General features: G+C 38.9%; 2 protein-coding genes across 4 annotated transcripts in view; one reads left to right on the top strand and one right to left on the bottom strand.

Annotated features, from left to right (window-relative positions):
- dok6 (docking protein 6) overlaps window positions 1–12,765 on the top strand; it is a 46,623-nt gene extending 33,858 nt beyond the window's left edge. The window contains exons 5-8 of the mRNA XM_023416862.2: window positions 1,611–1,800; window positions 2,212–2,350; window positions 3,522–3,627; window positions 9,884–12,765. Of these exons, the coding sequence (XP_023272630.1) occupies window positions 1,611–1,800; window positions 2,212–2,350; window positions 3,522–3,627; window positions 9,884–10,038 (590 nt within the window). The 3' untranslated portion in view covers window positions 10,039–12,765. The remainder of the gene's footprint in view (window positions 1–1,610; window positions 1,801–2,211; window positions 2,351–3,521; window positions 3,628–9,883) is intronic.
- Window positions 12,766–12,904: 139 nt separating this feature from the next.
- Window positions 12,905–18,742, bottom strand: cd226 (CD226 molecule). 3 transcript variants are annotated; one of them, XR_002761349.2, is made up of 7 exons: window positions 18,602–18,742; window positions 17,547–17,870; window positions 16,900–17,292; window positions 16,365–16,467; window positions 16,202–16,247; window positions 15,068–15,122; window positions 13,277–13,390 (listed from the first exon to the last, which is right to left on the bottom strand). XR_002761349.2 is itself a non-coding variant. In XM_023416869.2 (6 exons), exons 1-6 carry the CDS (start codon window positions 18,663–18,665, stop codon window positions 13,364–13,366), a joined length of 966 nt encoding a protein of 321 aa, XP_023272637.1. In that variant the 5' UTR covers window positions 18,666–18,742; the 3' UTR covers window positions 12,905–13,363. The 3 variants fall into 3 exon arrangements, 2 of the variants coding, with proteins under 2 accessions (XP_023272637.1, XP_023272636.1); XM_023416869.2 differs by lacking the exon at window positions 16,202–16,247 and having other exon boundaries at window positions 12,905–13,390; XM_023416868.2 differs by lacking the exon at window positions 16,202–16,247 and having other exon boundaries at window positions 12,905–14,439; window positions 18,602–18,739.
- Between the last annotated feature and the right edge of the window lie 1,295 nt (window positions 18,743–20,037).

Here is a 20,037-nt window from a genome sequence, read left to right on the forward strand (position 1 = left end):
TGTTGTTAAACTCACAACATTTCTTCTAGACTGGTGAGTAATCAGCTGTCAATGCTAATGTTTGACTATGTAGCAGCAGCAAAACTTACAAATAGCTCCTTTAAAGGTTGTTTTACTCTGTTATTGTCACATGACGTGTAAAAACACGTAAAAAGTAGGTCATGGTAGAAGTCAATTCACTGTGTTGTTAATATGTATTAGTATGCTATGGGCTATAGAATGGGCAGTTACATACAAAACACTTGACTCTTTCCAAATTGGTGAGGCAAACCCCAATTGTTTGTTTCCGTATGCACAACGCTGATATCATATGGAAACTATATATTGTCGCAGTCTTGTAGTAGTCACATCTTTTATTCTAACAGCCTCAGAAACTAAAAAAATCTAACCTTCCCATCCCTCTAATACTCCATATCTTAGATCCACACAGCAGAGAGTGAAGAGTAATCCATCACTTGATAAGAGCTGATCCCTTATCTTAATCTGGCTCTCATGCAACCCTATTTAAGATTTAAACAAAGCTACATCCCAAACTGTTCAATTTAGGCAACTTGATTTGAACTTTCATCCATCTACGTCTTTACAAATGCAACTTTCTTTCTTTTTCTTTTTTTAACACCAGATGTTTTGAATACTTCTGGTAACCTCTGTGGTTTCAGTGTATAGCATCTGACAAATTTCAGGAAGACTGACTTATATCTTTAAGGGAGGTATATTAATGAGTCTAAGGAAGAGTAACCTGTGTTTTCTGTTGCAAACAGTAAATACTAAGTAAAGTAAATTCTTCTTCTTCTTTTTCTTCTTCTCCTTCAAATTCCTTCCTGTACTTTGACTTTTTTATGCCTTACTATACTATGACTTTATGATTTACTATACTATGACTTTTTATGCCATACTATACTATGATGTTTTTATGCCTCACTATACTATGACATTTTTATTTATTTATATACTATGACGTTTTTTATGCCTTACTATGGCATGACATTTAATTCCATACTATACTATGATGTTTTTATGGCTTACTACACAATGACTTTTTATTACTTGTTATACTATGATGTTCTTATATCTTACTATACTATGACTTTTCTATCTACCTTTTTTCTACCTCCATAGTATGCAAATCTTGAAGGTGGCAGCTAGCTTAGCTTAGCTCTATAAAAAGACATCTAGCAGGAAGAAACAGCTAGCCTCAATACAAAGATAAAAAATATAATATAATAATACAAGTACCTCCAGAGCTCCATTATAAAAATGAGATGTACTGTAAGTGTTAGAAAGAGAGAGAGAGAATAAGCTTAGCTCCTAAAATTTCTTTCCTTTCTCACAAATTAATGCAAATAACAAAAATATGTATATATAAATTTTAGACTCACATGGTTACTTTATAGAAGATAGAGTTTTTTTACATGTAATTTTCTAATGCTGCCAGCACCACAAACAAGATAAAAACATAAAAAAAACAAAAATTAATTCACCTCCATTTTACTGGGATAAAGAGAGAAAGCAAGAGAAAGATCATTATCTTCAGTTCTCAGTTTTCTTCACTGTTGAACAATTGAGAATCCCACTTACCTTTTAATGAAGTGCAGTGTCAATCTTTCCAGAACGTTTCAATGTGTACCTAATGCCCACCCCTAACCTGGACATCTACGGAGAGTGCACCATGCAGATCACCCACGAAAACATATACCTGTGGGACATTCACAACGCTCGGCTGAAACTCGTCATGTGGCCTCTCAGCTCCCTGCGCAGATACGGGCGAGACTCCACCTGGTTTACTTTTGAGTCTGGAAGGTGTGTACGCATGCAGATTTGTGCTTGTTTTTCTAGTGTTTGTGTCTGTGTGATTGAAATGTTGTCGGTGGGAGGGGGAAAAAAAATTTAGTTTTGAAAATGTCATAAAAACTTTAACAAAGCAACTTTGGATATCCAGAACATCCCAGGATATCAACATTTGCCGCAGAGCCCTTCAGGCTGTGATTTGACAGGTGCCTCTGTGCGTTTCTTTGTTTGTATACTGTATCTACTCGCTCATGTGTGTGTGTGTGTGTGTATGTGTGTGTGCGTGACTTCAGAGTGCTATTTAATCTATGTGTCTCTCTGTAACATTCAACCATGCATATTTTTTAAATCAGCAATCCAAGAGTGAGCGCGATCAAAGTGTGTGTACTTCTCTCTGTCTCTGTGTGTGTGTTCCTGGCGCAGGATGTGTGACACAGGAGAGGGTTTGTTCACGTTCCAGACGCGGGAGGGGGAGATGATCTACCAGCGGGTCCACTCGGCCACGCTGGCCATTGCCCAGCAGCATGAGAGGATGATGGAGGAGATGGAGAAGAGCTCCCAGGTACATTTTTACATATTTGGTTATTTATCAGATACCCACAGCAGCTCACAATGAGGCCAAAAGTGCTGCCGGTATTAGCAACAGCTGACAATGAGTGCAAGTGTCAACATACCACGGCTCTAGGAACAATTATATAATGCGTAGATGTTGTGCGTCACCTTCATACAGCTGCTAAAATATCCTGTTGCACCTGATTCTAGAAGAAAGACTGCAAGATGCATTTGTTCAAGGATGGCATCTGTACACATGCACACACATGCACACACATGCACACACATGCACATGCATGCACACATCGTTTTCATTTTAAAAACTGCCTTGCATCTCTAGTATTTCAGTGATTTCTACACTGTCTTTTGATTTAAGCAGATCAAACAAGCATTTCATTGAGGCTGTTCAAAGAATTATTTTTAGAAACCAATGAACACAAAAGCAATAAATCATGATTTTCACACAAGATGTTCAGACACAAACTCAACAATACGCAATTCTCTGTAGGTATTGATGCCTGGTTTCTCCCCCACCAAAGCGCTGCCTTGGTCCAGGAGCCCTCTGACACCCTGTGGTCTTGGCGTCCGCTCCCTCCTTCCATCACAACCCCCCCCCCCCATCCCTTCCTTCCTCCCTCCTTCCTTCCTTCCTTCCTCCCCTGCTCCCCGCTATCATCTTTATTCTTTATTTATGTAGGCCTGCCTAGTGTTTGATGAGCCTTGACCATATGGCCTTGCTCTTGGACCCCACCATTTGGGAACATTTCCAAATGCAGCATTTACCCTCAGCTCTATAAATCACGCGCGTAGCTTCACAAAACTCACCAGTCGGGGGTTACAGAATGGGTGAAATAACATGTTTACTGCTGAGTAAGTGCAGATTTTTTTTTCAGTAAAATATTGACATATTTCATATATTTCAAGTTGTTTTTTGACTTTAAGATGAAGCCTCTACTTTCACACTGCAAATGAAATCTAAAACACACCATGCAGTGGCACAACATCATCATGATTCCAAATGAATCCTCATCTCACTCGCCAAACAGTCATTCACAGTGGAAACATGCCATTCAGCCAGCAATATACCGTACTATGCGCAGAGCAATTTCCCCCTGCTGTGAATGAGTGACTGAGAGTGACAGAAAGTGAGAGTCACTGCAAGCTTCCTCTGTCTGTTTCAGATCCACTCCAGAGAGACACTAACCAAGTCCATCTCCCTGCCACGCAGCGCTTACTGGCAGCACATCACGCGTCAGAACAGCGTGGGAGATCTCTACAGTTACCAAGGTAGAGGCGTGAAGTTACTAATTATCATACGCACAAGTGTTGCTATTTCTTTATCTGCTTGTGTCAGTGGTAAAGTGTGGAGCACACTGGGCGAGGTAAAGGAAAAGACAGGTGGAGAAGCAGGAAGACGCAGAGTGGAAATATCATATGTTGCATCTGAGGGATTTCAAATTCAAGTTGTCACTTAATACGACCATGTCACCACATTTCTTTACCTCTGCAGTATCTGTGGTTGTGATGGGTGATAGGAATTATGAAAAAAAAAGAAATTATTTTGTCTTATATCCATGTTCACTATCATCTAACTAGCTCGCTTCCTCAACCAAAAAAAAAAAAAATTACTTATAAATTACAACTTGTGTATGTGACAAATAATTTTTATTTTTTTATTTTTTTTATTTTACTGCTGATCTTAACATATTATCTGTCTAATTTTGAAGATATTTCTTATCAATTACTAATGTTGTAAATTATTCCACATGTTTTTGATTTGGCTCTTCTTTTGATTGGTTGCTGCCGCCTGTATCTCTAGTGTGATGTTGTTGTTTCATATTGTGAGTCCGATGCCTGATGAAGGGCCATAACCGAAATGTTGTTTTGCTAATTAAGTGTTGACAATGTGCAGAATTTAAAACATTTTTTGTTATTTACACAGGTCAGTTTTAAACCTTTCCTCTAAAAATCAACCCTCCAAACAGGAACTCTTATTCATATGTAAAGGTAACCTAAAAACTACTGAATTCCAAGATAAATGTTTTTATCTCTGAGGTCAACCTATGACAGACATAAATGAATCCGCTATCAAATTGTTTTGAACTGATTCAGACTGGTATTATTTCTGTTTTTAACTTCTTTTTTTTTGTGTGTGTGAAATAAACAATGTGTGTTCTTTAAAAATAAATGTATTTGCAAGTGAGGGAGAGATAAATGTCACCCGAAATACATTAATACCACAGGAGGTGCGTTATGGGATCCAGGCTCAGCACAGTATGTGGACTTAATGTACATATACATAAGAAAGAGTGTTAATGTGTGTGTGTATGCCAACGTCTAGATGTAGACCAGAGGCAGAAAGGTGCTTAGAGAGCTGATGAGATTACGCTCTGTCCATGGTATTAGTTGATTAGTAGACTTATCTGAGGATTATAGGGCCTTTTGGCTTTCACTGATAGAGCAAAACAGAAAGCCAGGCAAAGATGAAAGTCACTCTGACGTCGTAATTTTCTTTTGAAAAGCGAAGGCTGGATTTTTTTTCATTATCATTTAATTGTGGCCTGATAAGCTTAAAAGCAAAATGTGAGTCTTCCATTCCAAACATCAACATGTTTTTACTCATATACGCTAAACAGAGAAGCTTCCACCTCAGGGTCATTATTTATAGGCCCAGTCTCTGTAAACTCTCCTTTTTAAACTCTTCCTCTCCAAACTCTGGTGAGCAGAGGAGCTCTTCTCTCATCCATCACCCTGGCATCTCCACTGGTCCTCCCACTCTTTCTCTGTGTGTCTGTCCGATTCGGAACAACCCTCCACCTTCTCTTGCTCATACACATTCAGCGCGACCATTATCTCCCCTCCTTCCCCATGAATAAATTGAATGCATCAGTGTGTTTGAGGACGCAGGTCTCGTCAGACAAGGAGGACGACAAGGTGATTCTAGGGAGTGACAGGAGTTTAACTCCTGTTGTGACACTGGGTGTTTGGACTGTGAAAGGCATGTCAGGAGAACCTCGCCGACGTCAGGCGCCGGCGCTGCTTTTAAGCCGTGCAAGCCATTCTTAGATGAGGACAGCCATGTACAATAATTGCATTGATTCCTCATTGGCAGAAGATGTCCTCCTCCCTGGAGCTCTTTTATATCCTATGTGCTGCACTGAGCACCTCAGTGACACCATATTCAAAATGTTCATTTGAAGTGATTTTAACAATTGATTTAACTATTAGTTATATAAAAGTGGATATACAGCTGTCAGTGTTTGGTCACTTTAATGAAGTCGACATTTGTACTACCACCACTTGGAGAGGCAGAAGCTGGACTTTAATCTTTTATCCCGTACTCTCTCATACTCTTTTAGCTTACTATTTCAACTGTTTATCCAATACTTTTAGCAATTGTTTTTGTCATTACATTCAACTAACTATTTCAACTGTTTATCCGTAATCTATTTAACTATGCGTCTATTACATCTGCCTAATTAATTCAGATGTTTATTCATTCATTTTAGCTTACTACCTACCATTTATCTGCTCCATTTATCTAAGTATTTCAACTGCTTATCCATTACTTTTAGCAATCTATTTGAATTATTCATCGATGATTTTCAGCTATTTCAACCATTTATCTTTGAATTTGAGCTATCTACCATTTATACATTACTTTTACATCGATTTTTTTTTGTTCATCCATAACATTAACGTTACTGTTTGAACTGTTGATTCACTACTTTGTCCAACCAGTTGTCCATTAACTACCTGTTTAGAACTACTCTGCATGTAGTTTTCATGCACATGTAGTATTCAGGTGTCTCAGTTCTTAATGTAATTTTAATTTCTATTTTGTCAAAGTGGCTGAGGGATTCTACAGTATTTCTAAATACCCCCCTGGCAACCGCAGGTACAAGTACACCTGATTGGGAATCACTGTTACTGTTACTGTGAGACACATACAGAGGTCAAAGCTGCAGGTCACTTGTTAATAAAATCATTTTTCAATAGTAATGATACTTTTATGATTTGGTACAAATAGAGGTAAGAAATCAGGAATTTGGACCATGATGGCTGGCTGTGTTTGCTTGGCTGTATCACTGCGTGCATGACGAATATCCAATCAGCACAGTCAATTTGCTGAGTCATGCTCGGGTTGCTTTCAAATACCCTGCGGGTGCGGGGGGATAATTAAGGAACACAGTTTCCTGTCCCGTTGAGGTTTATTCACCTATTTGTTTATTTCTTTGCCTCAGTTAATGGGGGACCTGGCAAGTGAAGTACTGTAACTCCTTTATTTTAATGTATTTCACATCTGCTTTTTATTTAGCTGGAAATGCCTCAAAAGTATATCCCAGAAGCCTTGTTTGTCATAACTTAAAGTAATAATTGTCAAATGTGTTTTGTTTAAAAGAAGCAGAGGGATGTGGTGTAGAAAAAACAAAAAAAAACAAACACTCAGCCTTGATCATCTTACCGTATGAAACGAAAATTCAACCTCCAGAGAGTTCACCTTTTAATAAAACCTAAGATAGATGGTTTAATCTCCAGAAACCATACACTGTACAATGACAATGTACTCTCTACTGCCTTCCACCTCTACTCTCCTAATGTTATTCACTCTTTTGCATTTCACTGAAACTGTTGTGTTCTCTGAGTTTGCTGATGCATAGAAATAAGTGCACTTTAAAGTTTTCAAGTTGAAAAAGCAAAGTGCCACGCCTGTCGGAAATGGTTCAATTACCAACTCTAATATTGGAATGGAAAAGCTACAAGAATGCTTGTATTTTTTCTTGGGCCCATTTTTTTTTTTTTTTTTTTTTTTTTTTTTTTGCCATTTCACACACGCACACACACACTTTCTGTCTCTCTCTCTCTCTCTGTCTCTGCATTTCATTGTGCTCCACAGTTTAGTGGCGTAGTATTAGCAATTCTAATGGAATGAAGCACGGTGCTTAGTTTGATCGGCTGGGAGTGATACGAGGGGATTTTACAGAGAGGGAGCAAGTATCAAAGGCACGGGGACAAGATGATAGGGGAGCGGGATGATAACACTATCTTATCTGCAACAGGCGACATGGAATATAGTAGATGTAGATGCAACAACTGAATCCCATGAAAAATTCATTACAGCCAGGTAAAACTCAGTTCAAGTGTTTTAGTCTCTGTCTGGTGTATGCATGGAAAGTTTTTTTATTTATTTTTCTATCTCAGTCATCAACAGGCATTTATTTGAAATCCAGATTTAAATGAACTGACCCGATCTTTAGGATGCATTGGATTGATCTTTTATTCCCTCAGGTGTATTGTTGTTCCTGTGGCTGGCTTACTACACAACAAAAACACAAAGCTGCATGTCAGCAGTCTTGCATAATCCAGGGTTTGTGGTGCAGGCACCTTCTCTTTCTCTGGTTACAGCTGTTACAGTGTTATCGCACGGTGAGGAAGGAAGGTGCAGACAGGTGTGTGTGTGTGTGTGTGTGTGTCAACATGTATGCATGAATAGCCCCTTGTGTGTCCGGGTCCACCATTGTATCTGTCTGTGTGTGTGTCTGTGTGTGTGTGTGTGTGTGTGTGTGTGTGTGCCCGGCCCAGCAGCTGCCACCCCAGGCCAGATAGGATGACATGACCTTCCCCAGTAATGAAAAGGCACTGACAAATCACTGTCTGCTTCTCATAGGGATAGGAGAGGAGGAGAGATGCTGACACTGTCTTCTCACTCTGTGTTTTTATCATTTTTTTTTTTTTGTGTGTGTGTCTGTGTGTGTGTGTGTGTGTGTGCACAAGCGTGTCTATATTTGTGTGTCCTGTCCAAAAGCGTGGCTCTCGTCAGGGGTCTGGCACCGCACAACAAACACCGCTGTTTATGACCAAGGAGATGATGAGATCTGCTTCACCCTCTCTGTCTGCACTGGGCTCCCTGCCTCTTTTTTTTTTTCCAGCCCAAATTGGCCTTGGTTGAGGAGAGGGATTGTCTTGGCAAAGATGTGAAAAGGATATGCCTGGTTGCGCACCAGTCGTTTCAGCAATCTATTAAGTACAGCGGGGGGAGGGGAGAGCAATACCCCCCACCCCACCCCCCGCCCTGCTTTCTTTTTTTTATTTTTTTAACCTGTGTTTTTTCTAGAAACTGGACTGAGCTGCATTTAAAACCTAAGGCTGGAGTCTTATCTCATTTTTCTTTATTTCAGGGAGTGGTGGAAAGAAAAGACTAGCAGACAGAGCGGTGTATGTGTGTGTGTGTGCGTGTGTGTATATGACTCACCTGTTATGGCTGGTACTGTTTTGGTCTCATCCTCACACCCACACCGGCCCCTCTGAGCTTCCTCCTGCAAGCTGTTCACACAGGAAAATGCTCTTTTTGTGTTTTTCCTGTCGAGCGTCTTCCTTTACTTGTGCATCATTTCTCTTCGCACTTTTTTTTTTTTTTTTTACTAGACTCTGTCTGTTGGTCTGACACACACTCACACAAACCACTTGACATTGATTGGCTGACTGGGTCATGTTTAATATTCTATGTTGTGGTGAGTTGGCAGTGCGTCTCACCGATTCCCTTTGGTGGCATCATGACTGGCGCTGCGGGCTACACACACGCACACACAGGAGAGGCAGCCTGTGTGTGAGTGTGAGCGTGAATGTGTGTTCACTATATTATGAATGATTTGCTAATAAGCTTTTCAGCACCAACAGCAGAAGAGAAAATTATCTCTTTGTCAATGTTGTCGGTATGGCCCTGGAAGAAAACAAAGTCAAATTTTAATTTGTTAATCAAATTTCAATTAACCTCTGTGCGTGAATTGATTCGAAATGTATGAAATGTATTGATATGCAGCAACTTCTCCTAGCCAGCTGCATAAGTAGGTACCACATATGCTATAGGTTAGTGTTGATTACAGTGTTGTGTTAGGTTTTGCGCCTCCTGAAATATTGATCACTGGCCACTTCCTCCTTGTTCGGTGCATGATCAGCAGCCTGCCAGCCACTTTATTCTCAACCTACCTCAGCGCGCACATCTCCAAACAGCATTCTAATATATTATTAATGCTCTCACAGTTGCACAGAACAGCCCTCCACCCACGAGTATCCATTACTCCCTCTCAGTGCAGTTAACCAATATGCACTGCAGAACAAATTGGTCCAATTAATTTAAATTAAGGTGGAGAGGGAGAGAGCAGGGAACGACAAGACAGCAGACAGTACGAGAAAATCAAGCTGTGTATCTGAGGTGAAAGGTTGATTTCACATCACATCTGTTACTGTACAACTGCAGGTTTATGCTTTTGTATTATCTTTGAACCACCTACAACAAAAGGTTCTGAAGGATCATTTCACCTAAAATGGGAAAGCCAGGAGCATCGTGTAATCGTCATTTCTTTATAAAGATATCGGCATGGACAGTAGCTAAGCAACAGTAATGCCATGAGTATGCTGTAGAAGAAAACAGGACATATTGTTTCAATGCAAGGTCCAGTTAAATGAAACAGATGAACTTAAAAAAAAAAAAAAGAAGTGCTCCATTGACTCTTCTTCCACTTTTATTTTTTTTTCTCCACAGGATCCGGCCTGACAATGACTTTTATCCCCCGAGCACAGACATTTCCCAGCTTTCTGTCTGATGAGCCAGAACAGGAGGAGAGCCAGCACCAGGAAGAGGCGCCATCACCCTCTAGTGGCTGTGAATCCAGTTGCAGCCTCAGACCCCTTCAATGACAGAGAATTGCTCGACCAAAACTGGACACTTTACCCACTACTGTAGAGAGGATGTAGAAATATGTATAGTGACGTGTAATATATCATTTCCTGGTGATACTTTAATAATAGTGTCAACTGTAGAGCGAGTGGTACATGAAGAGTTGTCCTAAAAAAATATGTTTGTTTTTTTTTGTATGTTGTGTGACAGCAGCAGTAGCTTCAAAGATTGCACCAAAAATCCTTTAAGTGTAGCTTTAAGGTGTTTTATGTTGCCATTAATCCAGCATGACCCCCAATTTTTATTTATTTATTTTTCTAAATCACTGCACTCCACCTCACAAGAAGATACTGAGAAACCAAGGTCTGCTGTAAAAAACAACGTTAAAAAGGCTTTTGTTCTGAAAATGACAAAATCACATCAGGCTCATTCTAAGAATGTGCAGCCTCAGCAATCATTTCAAGGAAAAAAAATCCACAATTTTGACACATAATACTCCCACTTTTTTACCATATTCTGTTTTCTCTCAAAAATGTGAAAGTGATCAATGCCTTACACAAAAACCGCTTGACTTTGATGGCAGTGATGAATCAGCGAAATCCCTAAATCGGTTACAACCAGCAAAAGGAAAAAGTCATTCAGAAATCTGCTTCAAGGATATAGGAGTGGACGGCCATGTCAGAAATGATAGAATGCAGCCTTCTCACAACCATCTCTCCCATTAAACTGCCAACCTTACATTACACTGGCAGCGCAATTTGATTTTAATAGCTTCCTAGCTCTTCCCCCAGCCTCATATACGCCATCTGATAACTGGTTCATTATTAAAAGGAGAGAAGTGAAATGTTGGTGACCTGACGGGGCGGGTTGTGCGAGGCAATAAAACATCATGGTAATTTTTAGCCTTTGGTATGTCATGTTCATACAAGATTTAAACTTAGGAAAAAAATAGTATCTCTGAGAAAATGTGAGCTTAGTAAAATACAATTAGTTTGATATTATTGGAAAATGCACTTATATACTGTCTTGACAGAGGTTAGTTGAGACTATTGATAGCACTCTCATGTCAGTATCCTAAACACGTTAGCTTAGCCTACCATAAAGACTGGAAACATGGTCAAGCAGCTAGCATGGCTCTGTCCAAAGCACTGGTAGAACTAAAACTTTTTACAGTTTATTTTTTGTGCAGATTTTAAAATAAATAAAATAAAAAGAGGTATAATGTGTTCAGTAGTGAGCTTTAGAGGTGCCAGTCTGTGGAATTTTGTTACTGACTGGGCCAAACTAACTGTTTGCTACTGTTTCTCTTTGTGCTAAGCTAACTAAGCTAACCAGCCGCTGGGGGTGGCATAGATCTCCTCATCTAACTCTTGTCAAGAAAACAAGTACACTTCTTTAAAGTCAAACTATCATAACAAGCCTATATTGATAAAAATAATAACCCTTTTTTCTAAAAAAAAAAAAGAAGAAAAAAAAACTCTTAGATATCTTGTGCCATCTTCTTTTCCATCCATTAGCAACAGTATTAAGTAAAAGGAAATTATATTAGTAGTCCATGTCACTAAAATAGCCAATATCAGCAGAAAACCTCTAAAATATTTTCATTACATCCATAGCATGTGAGTGAAATGTATCATTGAATATGTGACCGCTGTGATGATAATGTTCTCCCTCAGTAAGAAGTGCCTTCTGACACAGACCAGAGTGTTAAACCTCACCAAAGCAGCGTCTTTGGGCCTCGAGTTTACCATGGTGGACAGAATAGTTAGCTCTGTACCTTCAAAACTGTTTTGAAAAGTCTTAAGTTTCTCCTAAACACTGTAGACCCAGCTGTGAAAATGCCATATCACATCTGAAATACAAAACCTGACCGGAGATCTTTTATAAAGTTGAGTGTGACACTTGTTGCCTGTCGGTGGTTGTCAGCAGAGATTGATTCATCTTTTCAGATATATGTGGTAAAGGTGTCTGTGCTTAGCATCAAAGTGTGAATCTTTCAAATCCAGAAATTACAGCAACAATTAACACTTAAATGAAAAAAAAAAAAAAAGGATTCCAGTGACAATCACTTTAAGGCAGCAAAGCGGTCTTTCACTTTCAAACTTATTCACTTTTTTTGATGATATTGCTTTCTCTTGGGTTTATATCTAGAGATACAGTAGGTACTAGATTCCCGGAGAAGTGGATATAAATGGACATGCACTTATTTTGTGTTAAAGTTGTATTTTGCAGTCACTTTATTTTGTATATTGTTTTTAACAGAACTCAACTTTCATATCAATTTGAGCCTAAAGCAAAGTGCCCATCTTAAAGTCTGCATCACAGACTCTGTCGTACGAGCAGGCAGGAAGACAGTTGACATATCTGGCCACATTTCTGCTCTAGTTGTCTCGAGTCTTACAGTAGCTCAAGTGTGGTTAATAAATGTATGTATAATAGTTCCACTACATCTGGAGCGGTAGAGCTACACTGACTGAAATGTCTGGAGAGAGTTAGTTGACAGTGTTTATTATTTGCAATTTTTTGTTGTTTATTGTAGCCATTCACTTGTTTGTAGGTATGATGTCATATTTTCTGTTATTGTTACTATATTATTGTGTTAGTGTCTGCATTTTGTGTTCTGTTACTGTCAGATTATATGTTAAAAGCACTTTGAATACATTGAGTGTAGGACTACAGTTTTCACTAAATGTACATATGTAATGTTTTTGATGATAAAATGGTAATAAATTGAATGTTCTATCATGTATCAGCATTTTTCTTTCAGTCTGCAGGCACGTTGAGAACCAGGTAAGTAAAAATTTGAAAGGATTTTGATTTTTAATGAGGAGATTGACAACATTCTCACATCTGCACAGTAAATATGAAGCTGCTGCCAGTAGTCACTTCAGTTTTTATATGATTTAATGAAAACATGATACAATGTGTTAACCAGAGAGCTTCAGAGGTGGAAATCCCATTTTACAGTAAATTGTTTGGTTTCCTAGATGTAGTTTTCAATCTACAGTTTCTATTTCTTTCAGTTTAGTTACCCACTGTCACACCCCCACATGACAGGAAACAAGCGAGTGGCTTTATTGGCTTTGACACTATGTTTCATTTATATAATAGCATGTCACTAACAGTATCACATGATCAGTTTTAAGTAATGCTGGTCACATACACAGTATCACAAGTATCGCAGTCGAATGTACACTTCCAGGTTCCGCTGTTTTCCCGGGAACAGCAAGATGAGAGAATGAAGGCAGAAACTTGTGATTCCAAAACTATATTGTCTCTTTATGTTCCACATTTCTACCTTGTCCACATTTGTGTTGTTTCCTAGCAGAAAAGCCCGCATATCCATTACTGCCTCTGCCACTGCCTCCATTTCTATGGAGATAAATTAATCACATAACACATAAACAACAGTTTAATAGTGCTACCGTAAACCTTAAATACTGATTTACAATAGCATATAGGAAAGCTTGAAAATCATAAAAACAATAAATATAACTTGGAAAACTTGCCTTTGTTTTTTAATTACATTTCATAAAGCTGAATAAAAAAATGAAAAAAAACCTCAAAGATTCTTCAATAAACAAAAGATAGACAAAGTATCAGGAGCTATAAACTGAAGCACAGGATTAGCTAATTAGAGTTTCGCTTTCATATTAAGAGCGTGTTGCAACTAGAAGGCAGCCATCCTAAACAGAGAGTCCTTTGGGGAAAGCAACAGTCTCAAGTGATGGTACAGTGCTGAGTGACTGCTTTTCTTTTCCGTTAGATGATTAGACACCATTGTCAAGCTTTGAATGGAAACCAGGAGGGATGAAAATAAAAGGAGAGCAATTACACAAGCTTTTGTCAATCGTTTTACTCAGGGGTTAGCGAAGTGAAAAGAATGATTATACAGACTTTTGTCTGCTCTTTCTGCATGATGGTTACTGTCATATTGTTTTGCCCAAAACAAATATTTTCCCAACAGTAATTATGCAGCACATACTACATTTAATTACGGGCTTGACCCAACGAAACTTGTCAGCGTTCTGAGACTTACATGAGCACCAGCTTGTAAATGCATTTCAAATTACTGTACGAATATTAATCGGTGTCAGCGAGATCCCTGCGCCTTATTAAAAAACTCAAATAAATTGTGCTCAGCGCTTGTCAAAATACCTTTATTTTTGTTCATATACATGATTTGTTTGTAAAAAAAAAAAAAAAAAAACCCTGGCGCGCACTGACATCTGTGTCAGATAAAAACTACGCGTTCACATTATGCAGTACATCATATTTATGTGCGCTCATTTATCATGAGGCTGACGTCTGGTTTTGTGCGATTGCACAGTCTGAAGGTTGGCGTACACAGGGCAAGTTCTTATCTGTCTGGACTTCTTTGTAATCCTGGGGCACATTGGGATGTTCTCGTAGAAGTTGGGCTGTGAATATGTGGTAAATGTTGTGAGTATTAGAGGTGTTACACACAAGGACATGTGGCAGGTTATGAGCAGCTTGGCAAAAAGTAATAAACTGTCACGCTAAACGGGCTCAAATCGGAAAATGTGAAATATGATAGCATAAAATCACATTGTAACACAGCCGTTATTACATCATTAAAGATGTGAGACATTTTATTAAATATTCTCACACTAAAAACATTTATAAATAATGCAGTATATTTTTATTTAAATAGGAACATAACTGAATTACTTGAACCTTACATCGTTAATCAGCGATATGATTGTTACACTTATTCATATTCACATTACTAAGTCATTTATAAGATGAAATTACATTTTCAACCAACTCTTGCTATATTTTTGCTACAAGTTGACAAGCTGCTGTATTACATTATCCAAATGCTGTTACACTGTCAGTTACTGTAAAGCAGCATACATTGCAATGTATCAGGTTACATGATGATGGGATGTGCTGTATCAAATAAGATTAATGGTAAAGTGTTATGGTATTGTAATTAAGAGCATGTCCGATGAGAAGGTTGGGGAGAGTCGTAAGGGTGTCAAGTGTAAACACAAGAGTAGATATAATGAATGCGGCAACGCTTACCTGTCTCTGAGATGGGTGCAGTTTGACTCTGTATTCCTCTCTCCTGTTCTTCTTCCTGCGGTGATCATTAGACAAAAGTAACCAATCAGCACTCGAGGTGCTAGGAAATACCAAAAATGTGTTTTTTTTTTTACCCTTGTACTTATAATAAAGCAAATTCCCACTGCACTAATGTTATTTCCTTATCAATACGAAAACACTAATTATCAAAGAATAGGGTCAGCACTTTGGTCCAAACTAAAATATCTCAACAACAACGTGATGGATCGCCATGAAATTTTCAACTAACATTCGTGATCCTCAGAGGATGAATCCCATCCTCTGACTATTTCTCTTGTGCCACACATGTTCTCCTCTGTGATTACAGAACAAATGTCTCAACAGCTATTGCATGGAATTAAATGTGGTTACAGCAGCTCTAGAGAGGGCCTTTCAAGTTTTCATGTTGCCTGAAGCCACCGTAGATTCTCCTACACACTTGGAAAGGGAGGGGTGAGGGGAAGGGGTTGGTTGCAATCTTCATCCTGACAGCTAAATGCCACTAATTCCTACACACTGGTCCTTTAATAGGACAGAGATTTTGGCACCTCCATAAAAGCCCCGAGTCAGCTGTCAAAGCAAGAGTTGATGCCACGATGATGATGATAATGATAATGATGATGATACAGTGTGCAGAATATCAATTTTGCGTAAAGTTTATTATAGATATCAAACCAAATCTATTTCCGTATCATATATAACTCCGAATTCATTCAGATTAATTGACTCTTAATTCTTAAGTCAAAGAAGTGGGATTTCCATCTGTGCTGGAGGCCATTCTATTTGACAGGTCTTGTGTATTTTGTTCATGCCACAAATTTTCTTAAATTGCTCACATGTTCCACTTTAAAATTTAAAAAAATAATTCTGTGGTACCCGACCTTTCTTTATATAAAAACATCCAATTGGTTGGTTTACTACCAAATACCCTGCACTCAGCATTTTACTCTAATTAGCAATGATTCTTTACTCTATTAGCATGCTAACATGTTAAACTCAGATGGTGAAGCTTAAAAACAGCATGTTAGCATTGTAATTGTGAGCATGTTAGCCAGCTGATGTTAGCATTTAGATCAAAGCAGAACTTCTACTCACTCGGTTATATCTTATTCAATTATGTCACTCAGCCCTGTGTTTAAAACTGCAAAGATCCAAGCACTTCATGTCAGTAAACAGACAACACCATTATTTTACAATCAAAATTAGTTTTGACGTTTTGTTTGCAAAAGATACAGGAAAAGACAGTGTGAGATCTTACCTTTGCTTTAATGCTACTATGATGATGACGATGAATAGAACAAGCACAGCAGCTCCAGCCCCGATGTAAATAAACATCATGTACACAGATAGGCTGAATCCACCTGGTTATAAAATGAGAGTAAATAATGAAAAAAAGGAACAAAACAACCTGAAAGCAATGATTTTTTTCTATAAGGTCTTTTTTTTTTTTATTATCATTCTTGCTTTCATTTGACAGCAGCAGTAAAGATATAGACCGACAAAACATCACATTGAAGCATACATGTAGCACACACTCACACAAACAAAGCTTCAAGGTAACAATACTCAGAGACAGACCACAGGATGTTGTGGTTTAAGCAGGTGTGAATCTTTGCAAAGCTAACACTGCTGAAAAGGTAAGATTATTGTTTCCATTACGTTTCATCAATCAATGTTCTCTGTGAGGTACATTTCCTTCCATAAATCATTTTAAGGATGAGAGACGATCAGTCATATATCTATATGTACATTGGTGTTAACCTTTAACCTCAGCGTGATGTCAGTCTTTGTACCTGGAATTGCCACTGAGAGCAGCACAGTGGTGGTCTGCACCCCAACATCTGTGCTGAAGGTACAGCGGTAGAAACCTCCATCGTCCAGCACCACACCTGTCAGGTGCAGGCTGACATCCAGGCTGTCGGCACAGCTGACCGTTCCCCTGTCGCTGTAGTCCTCGCTCACCAGGCCCATTTCCACCTTCTTACACACACCGATGATGCCCCAGGGTTGGCTGTGCGGCATCCTCTCCAAAATGACCTGGTGAATGGTACCGTTGTGCTTGTGGTTACAGCTGATGGTCAGGTTGCTGTTTTGCTCTGCCTCCAACTCTACGTCTGCTACAGTCACCTCCGGGGTGAGCGGGCTGGGCGCCTCTGTGATATCTTCTTCTTCTTCGGGGGGCTCATCTGTAAACAAAAAAAAAAACAGGAAAGCGGAGAAAAACAGCTTGTCAAAGAAAAACAGAAACCTAAATGCGTAGTGGAAATTAAAAAACAGTAATCTGTTAAGTTTCATTTCCAACAGTGGGGGGTTGGCTCAAAATTTCCACTTGTATTCTGAAAAAAAAAAGTTAAGTCCAGGTTGAGACTGAGCCACTTGATAGTGAAAAGTCAAAACTTTTTCGATAAATGACAGTCATACTGTCTGTCCGCTGCTTTACCTAAATCCTCCACCTGAATGTTCCTGGTCCAGGGTCCTTGAGGGAAGGTCTGAACAGAGCAGTGATACAGCCCAATATCCTGATGAGTGACGTTCATCATGGAAATACTTCCATCCATAGGTGTGGTCCTCAGGAACTCTACTCTCCTCCTGTAATGGTGAGAGAAGGCCACCCCGTACTCTGGATGGAAAACAGCAATTGGATACTTGTCTGGCACTTTAGTCCAGGACACCATGCTGAGGTTGCCATCCCAGGGACACAAACAGTCAAGAACCATCCCTTCCTCCAGTCGAACTGTAACAGCCTCTTTCTGCTGGACAGCAACTGGACAGAGTGCATTTTGTCAAAATCATCATATCAACACAGTTACGAATTTATACTCGTTTCACAGTCTCATCAGATAAAAAAAAAAAAAAAAAAGAGGTAAATGACACATTGTTTGTATGTTTACAACTGATTATATTTTAACATTTTCATTTATCAGTTCAGAAGCCCTCAAAATGTAAGTATTCATGGTAACACCTGTGCGATGTGGCATAAAAGGACATGCTTTCCCCCCTAAATTCCTCTACTTGAAGCCAGCCATTCAGAGCTTTGAGGCCATCCCTTGGGTAATGGTAATTAGGCTAATTTGAGCCAGTACACATAAACACGCCTAACAATAGTCGGTGATCAAGCTTCCAAGTTTTCAAAGCCTTTTTTTCCCCCCAAGCTGAATGACAGCTGATTTCGAGTTCGGTGACGCTCTATAGGGAGACTTACGGCAGGTTTGGAATAATAATGTCTCAGAGTATCACAAAACTTACAATAACAAGCATTCCTACAATCTTCCCCTCCAATTTAACTAAAAAGAAACTGTGGAATAAAGGATACTTTTAATTACTGATTATGAATTAAACATAAACACGTAAACTCACAGTTTCCAGACTATCTCGGAAGACAACAATGAATATCACTTTTATCAGTGTCAATAAAGGTTCTATCACGGGCCTGTTATAAGAATAATTCACTGAAAACATATAAGTATAAAAAAAACACAAAAATCAATTCCATACCTTTAAGAAAAGGGAGAAAGATGAGTACCACAAAGTACCAGTGGTCCTTTTGTACAGCTTCCATCTTGCCCCACCGAGGGAGAATGAAAGCTGCATTGATGAGACAAGTGGAGAGGCACCAGAGCTGCACTTCCTGCTAGCTCTCTGCCTACAGAGAAACACTTGAACTACTGGGGGCACACTTCATGGCAGCCCACTGTTAGCTCATTCCACACAGAAGGGGCACTTTATCACCAGGGCTGGGAATGGGAGGCAAGCTTATGGCGTAATGCTGCACGGTGGGATACATACTGAAGTTTTCTAGATTTTATTGACATTGTCCACCGCCACCATAAGATTCTGGTTTGCATCTTATGTGCAACAATTTTTCACACCTCAGTTCGGACTTTTGATGCTGGTGTGGCATTTTGAAATATAAATTCATGAATAAAGGATGTAAAATCTTGATTTGAAATGAAATTTAGTTTGTGAGAAGGTTTTTAGCCATCCCAGCTGTCTCAACAATTTCATGGATAACCATTCAATTTTGTACAGACATTCATGGTCTTCCCAGAAGATGAATCCTATTGATTTGAGTGATCCTCCAAATTTTCCTCTAGCGCCACCATGAGGCTGACATATGTGGCACAGACAGAAATATCTCGACAGCTACTGGAGGGATTAAAAGAATTTGCTAAGGTTTAAAAATTCCTATATGGGTAACGTCTAATGGCTTTGGGGATCCCCTGACCTTTTGCATCAGCATGCGGTTGATGAGGGTTTTTTTCACTGAAATTTTTATTTTATGACTTTCATGGTCCACATATGATTTACCTTAAGTTTTTACTGACCTTTCATTCATTCATTTTCATTTTCATTCATTTCATTTTCAAAAGCGAATTAACAAATATCATTAGCAAAACTTGCTGAAGTGAAACGGTGAACATGGTAATCAATGTACCTGCTAAACATCAAAATTCTTGCATTTTCATTGAGCATGTTAGCATGGTGATGTTAGCAATTACTTTAAAGCACTGCACAGCCTGGCATATTCACATTACCATGGAACTCTTCATTATTGTGTATGTGGTGTGTTGCAACAGCTCTGCGCCGGTATAAAAGTGACACTGCTCTTTCAAGTAAAAGTACAGCATCACACTTGTTAGACTGAAATCAGACCATACAAGACTGTATCTAAAATCTGCCACGTGGCACTTTAATATCAAAATTAATTCATATTTCAGTATAAAACATGATACTAAACAAACAAACCAAAAAATATATAAATACAATCAGTTACTTAACAGCTGGGAAAGGTTTTCAAGGCACTTCAACAGGTAGGCACTTGTAGGCTTGTTCTCTGCATCTGCAGGTTACAGAAAATAAAACACAACTGTAAACAATGGGAGATGAAAATATAATGTCCAGATTTAGTGCCAGGACAGCTGCTGACATTC

This window comes from Seriola lalandi, unplaced genomic scaffold (genome assembly GCF_002814215.2).
Source record: "Seriola lalandi dorsalis isolate HSWRI2012SDOR001 ecotype SW California unplaced genomic scaffold, Sedor1 jcf7180002054570, whole genome shotgun sequence".
Taxonomy (NCBI): domain Eukaryota; kingdom Metazoa; phylum Chordata; class Actinopteri; order Carangiformes; family Carangidae; genus Seriola; species Seriola lalandi.